This window comes from Apaloderma vittatum, unplaced genomic scaffold (genome assembly GCF_000703405.1).
Source record: "Apaloderma vittatum isolate BGI_N311 unplaced genomic scaffold, ASM70340v1 scaffold21435, whole genome shotgun sequence".
NCBI classification, from domain to species: domain Eukaryota; kingdom Metazoa; phylum Chordata; class Aves; order Trogoniformes; family Trogonidae; genus Apaloderma; species Apaloderma vittatum.
In genome coordinates, this window is record NW_009716762.1 from 29,898 (window position 1) to 35,917 (window position 6,020).

General features: G+C 39.7%; 1 protein-coding gene across 1 annotated transcript in view; it reads left to right on the forward strand.

The window, feature by feature from the left end:
• LOC104269725 (sister chromatid cohesion protein PDS5 homolog B) overlaps positions 1-5,336 on the forward strand; it is a gene marked incomplete at both ends in the record, with an annotated part of 29,845 nt that extends 24,509 nt beyond the window's left edge. Inside the window, 2 exons of the mRNA XM_009869665.1 lie at positions 194-330; positions 5,213-5,336. Coding sequence (XP_009867967.1) covers positions 194-330; positions 5,213-5,336 — 261 coding nt within the window. The remainder of the gene's footprint in view (positions 1-193; positions 331-5,212) is intronic.
• Positions 5,337-6,020: the final 684 nt, after the last annotated feature.

The window sequence follows — 6,020 nt, forward strand, 5'->3', positions numbered from 1 at the left end:
GTGAAAAGTTGATGCCTAGTGAGAATATGTCTAGTTATCTTTCAGTGTTTAAATGATGTTTTGCTGTATTGACAGGCTTGTGTTCATAGCAACAAAAGGCACTTGTGAAAATACTGTGTAATTAAATTAAGATTATTTAGAAAATGGGGCTTGTGGTGTGATTTGACTTCTGCCTATCAATTTTTTTTTTCAGATTCAGGCCATCAAGATGATGGTTCGATGGCTGCTAGGAATGAAGAACAACCACAGCAAGTCAGGAACTTCTACTCTGAGATTGCTAACAACAATATTACACAGTGATGGAGATTTAACAGAGCAGGGGAAAATTAGGTATGTAACAGATGGTAACATTTTGGTGTGATGACGCGATAGGGAGAGTTTTAGTCAAAGTATTGCTTAAACTATTCTTTTAGACTGCATAACACTTCATACATCTTATTTGGCAAGAACTAATGGTAAGCTTGGTTCAATTCCTTCGTAAGTTTTGATTTTTTTTTAACACTCTAGATATAACTGTATTTTAATGGTCTTATCATCTTTGTTTTATCTCTGTCTTAGAAGAACAATTACTCATACTTCAGTAGTAAACTGTGTAACTTCTTTTTTCCCACTACAAGTTGGTTTTTATTTTTTATGCAGCTTGCTTTTCCTGATGTACCAGTCGTTGTGTATGTCAAAGGCTGATAGGCAGACTTCCTAATAAAAAGTAATAGCATGTTGCAGTAAACCAGGTGGGAATAGCTGGTACATAAGGCACTTCTACTTGAAGGCAGGCTCTTAATCCCTGGAGAGCTCCAAAAGTGAAAGGAAGAGGGAAATGTGTAAAAAAAGATTAAGTCTCAATAGTAATTTACCTTTTAGGTGGTTATTAGACAATTTATGTGTTTTCTGCTTATCTTCTTAATCCTCTGCAGTCAGAGAAGTGAGAAGTTGTTGGCTGCTGCTGCTTGCCAAGCACTGAAAATGTATGTCTAAAAAAGCTAATAAGGGCATGGGTGGATTGTGCCAATATGAGTAAAAAGGTTTTCATTTTCAAGCAGAGTTTAATGTTATCTAGTGATCATGCAGATTTGAACCTGTGTCGTGTGCAGAATTGCAAACCTGAAAATTCTGTAGTATATTATCTTTGTAGCAACTATGTAGTCTTTCTTAGAGTTCCTTATAATGTTCCATAGTTTTAAATTCTGTACTATGACTATCAGCGGTTATGTGGGAGTAATTTAACTCATCAGTGTAACTGCTTGGAGCATATTATTGGTTTATCCAGTAGTTTGTGACTAGATCAGTTCTTTAGGTCTGGTGTGTTTTTATGCTTGGACTGATGATTCTATGCTGTCCATGTTTTAGAAATTGAAATTTCCCACTTTTCTTGTACTCAAAGCTATAAATAATAATGGAAAGTGTATATAATGATGTGATCAGTTCTCCATTATTAAAGTTAATGGAAGGTTGGGGATACTTGCAGGGAAGGGAGAAAGCTGCAATGACATGTGAGGTTGCCCTTCAGCCCTAGAGCTCGGAGCTCTGCTTAGGGGTGGATGAATGAGCCGAGAACTTGTGGGTTAAGATTGAAGAGCCAGACAGGTATGGGTGACATTGTAGTGTGTGTTGGCTGTAGTCCCATTGACCAGGAAGAGGGAGTGGATGAGGCCTTCTGTAAACAGTTGGAAGCAAGTTCATCCTTGCAGGCCTTGGCCCTCATGGGGGACTTCAGCCACACAAATACTGGCTGAAGGAGCCAATTCCTGGAGGGCCCTGGTAACAACTTGGTGACACAAGTGATTCAGGAGCTGGTGAGAAGTGGTGCTCTGCTGGGCTTCATAGCAACAACTGTGGATTTATTGGGTATGTGAAGATTGAAGGCAGCCTTGGCTGTAACATTGCAGTTCAGAGTCCTGAGGGCTGCAAGGAGGACAAAAAGCAAGATCATAGTGCTGTACTTCAGGAGAACAAACTTGGGCCTCTTGAAGGATCTGCTTAGTAGAATCCTGTTGGATAAGGCCCTGGAGGGAAGACAGGCCCAAGAAAGCTAGTTAGTATTGAAGCATCATCTCTAAGTTTAAAAAAGCAGAAGGTCTGGCAAATATTTCAGCAGATCTGCATGCATGAGCAAGGAGCTTCTGGCAAAACGAAAAAGGAGAAATTGAGAGCACTCCTGCAGAGAAGGACTTGGGGGTCCTGTTCGATGAAATGCTGGAAGTGACCCCACCATGTGCGTTCGCAACCCAGAAGGGCAACCAGATCCTGGGCTGTATCAAAAGAAATATGGTCAGCAGGTTGAGGGAGGTGATTTTCTGCCCCTTTACTCTGGTGAGACTCCACGTGTGGTACTGTGTTCAGCTCTGGAGCCCTCAGCACAGGAAAGACTTGGATCTGTTGGAGTGAGTCCAGAGGAGAGCTGCAGAAAATGATCAGAGGGATGGAACACCTGCGCTCTGAGGACAAGCTGAGAGACCTGGGGTTGTTCAGCCTGCAGAACACTCTGGGGAGACCTTATTGTGGTCCTTTAATACTTAATGTCCTCCAGGAAAGATGGAGACAGACTTCTTAGTAGGGCCTGTAGTGATAGTACAAGGGGTAAAGAGGGTGGATTTAGACTGGATACAAGGAAGAAATTTTTTACGATGAGAGTGGTGGGACACTGGAACTGATTGCTCAGAGAGGTGGTGGAAGCCCCATCCCTGGAAGTTTTTAAGGCTAGGTTGGACTGGGCTCTGAGCAACCTTGTCTGGGTGATGTACCTGCTTGTTGCAGGGGAGGTTGGCTGGATGATCTTTGAAAACCCCATCCAACCCAAACTGTTCTGTGATTGTATGAGCTGTACAGAAACTGCAAGTAGGGTCAGGTAACATGGCAGGAATATAAAGAAAACACCATCTAAGACACAGTTGAAAAAGCCAAAGCTTGACTGAAATTGAATCCAGAGAAGGATGACAAGGCAACCAGAAGAGCTTTAGGTGAACAGATGACAAAAGGTAGATTAGGGAAGACGTACACCTGCTGCTCAATGAGGCAGGAGCTCTGGTGGCACAGGGCCTGGGATTCCTGAAGACAGACCCTAGAGACCAGGGAAGGTTTGGAGCAAGGAAGATGGATGTCTTCTTCCCTGGGGGAAGATCAGTTTAGAGCATATTTAAGCAAACTGGACATGTGTAAGTTCATGGTCCTTGATGGGATGCACCCATGAGTACTGACGGAGCTGCCACATGTTACTGTGAGGCCACTCTTGATCCTCTGAGTGAGTGTGGTGATTGGTAGAGGTGCCTGAAGGAAAGCCAGTATCTCTCAGTCTGTGCACTTCAGAAATCAGATGTCTGGGTCCCTCTTGTATCTCTTAGAGAGCTTCTGATTGGACAATGTTATCCTTGTTACTAATTTTCAGAATTATTAAGTAATAAAAACCCTGCAGTTCTATCATACAGAAGCTTTTATTTCAGCCTTGATAGTTGTGTATTTTGGGATAATGCAGATCAGAAACCTTTTGGCTATGAGAATTTGATCAAAAATAAATCCTCAATTAAAAGTTCTTTTTTAAATGGTCTTTTTGGAAATAAGACAGATCTGATTTTCATCTTCAGCTGTAAGAATGATACTCACAACTGACACTGTCCTCCTCTTCCTTCCCACACCATACAGACATGCTTGTGGGTATTTCTGGGATACACACACTATGTAAAGATTTGACCAACTTTTATGTGAAATATCTTTGATTCAATTTTCAGAAGTAAATGTTATCACTACCAAAGCTGAGGAAGATTGAAAGTTCTTAATTTTATCCTTTCCTTTGGCTCAATCACTCTCTACTTGTAAGTCATTATTGCTTAGTTGTCACTGAAGTGCAAAAATTGAATCTTTATTGGGTGCAGTTATCACAGTAGATGCAATTTACAATGACATTTAGCATTTAAGACTTAGGCATTACCGTGTTAATCTTCATGCTTTCTTTGAAAGTTAGTGCAGCTTTTGTCCTGTCACTTGGTTGCTCATGATCTTTTTAGGGGTGTTTTTTTAAATGTTGTCATTTCCATAATATACTGAGGTGCATATAAAACCTGATTAGATAAATTTTAAGATTTAAGCTCTTTAGTAGGTGTTTTGATCATGCACTGTGTGTTTAATACTGTCTTTTAATCTCATTCACTAAATGCTTTATACAGTTTTCATGATAATGGATTTAAGACAACAGTGTTTGCTCTTCATAAGCATAAAGGGCAAGTGATTAAGTTAAACAGTATTTGTCCTGCTTAAAAAAAAATTATTTCTAAATAACAATACGACTTGATCCCTGCTCCAAGTTATCAAAGGAAAAATCTAGACTTAGTACTTTTGAATAGAATTAATTAGTGTTTACACTTTTTTGCTTCCACCTTTCTTTGGATGAAACAGTAGGCTTTACTGAAGCAAATTTTTTAAGAACAGTGAAAGCCCAACCAGATTTTTTAATGTGTATATTTAGTGTGTGCATTAAGTTTGCAAAGCACCTGTGAAGGCACTTCTAATATTTTGATAACCTTTGCAAATATGTTTGTAGGTTCAAGAAAAGCCCATTCATCTGCTGCTAGGAGAATCAGCAAATGATTGGAATGTTTTGCTAGGTGGGCGTGCAATTTGAGTGTGCAAGTCAAGTAACAATACTTTCAGCCTGTTGAATTTTTTTTTTCACTTCCTAAATGCCTCTTGCTGCTGTTGTCTTAAAAATGCAATTCACCTAGTCACCTATAACAATATCTACTTTATCTTATTTTATGTTGACTTGCAGCATCGATTTTGAGCTATGATTGCTAGGGGTCTAGAAATGGGCTACTTCTTTGGCAGGAGCCCCTTGCTGAAGGAAAACCAGCATGCTAAACAGAAGTGTCTTACAAGCTAAAATGAGTTCTCCAAGGGTCTGTGCTGGTCCAGTGCACAGCTAAAACTGTTTCACACCCACTTAGAATCTTTTAGGAAGTTTCAATGGTTATTTTGATTGCTAAGTTATTGGGCAAGGTAATAGGCTGTAAAATGTGGTGACATGGAAACCACTTTCGATCTGAAGTTACTTCCGGTGTTGATCTTGGGGGAACGAGGGACCAAAGACTGTGGAAACTTTTCCTACTTTTTAAAGTAAGAAAAGTTTTTTTGGCAATGCAAACTTATCGGGATTTAATTAAGCCAAATAAGTACATACATTTTTTACTAATTAACCTTCATAATCCATGTGCTTGTTTTTCAGTAAACCTGATATGTCTCGGTTGAGGCTGGCTGCAGGGAATGCTATTGTGAAGTTGGCACAAGAACCTTGTTACCATGAAATCATCACCTTAGAACAGTACCAGCTGTGTGCACTAGCCATAAATGTAAGGAAATTAGGTGGGACTTGTGGGTTATCAACAAATGTATGGGTGGATGTGTCGTTTGTTCTGTATGTTGTGTATACTTCTGCTAATCTCATTTTATGCAAAATATTCAGCTTTGATACAAATTCTCCCACTACATAATCCTGAAAACTGATTTCTGATGAGAGTTAGAGCTGTAGTACTTGGCTGTTCTGTGGGGGAGTGTTAACTTAAAGTAGTGAAATGCTAGAATATCGATAAACCAATTAATTCGTTGTTAATTTAAAGTAATACCCCGACTGCATTATAACATTGTTAGAAGGTGAGGTGAGATGATACCAAGTGCGTTGTACTGTGGTGACAACAGTGACCTTGGTTTCTTGATACTTGGGTAGAATGTGTTTGGAATGCAGATGTTTGCAAAGGTAGTTGACATCCTTTAAATATTAGGAGATATGGAGAGATTTGTCAGTAAATTTTCATCCTTAATTTCTGCCTGTGAGCCCGAAGTAAATGAAGGGAAATAACTGCCAGTTTTTAAGTAGAGATATAGAGCCCCTTCATATTCCTGTCTTGCAGACATAGTAAATTCTACAGTAGTTGGTTCATACTCCAAGAGTCAGGGAATCCGATGATGGAAGGACTTGGGTTGGTGTTATCTGTGTAACTGCTGGTATTCTTCTGACTTTACAAGACTCAGGAAAT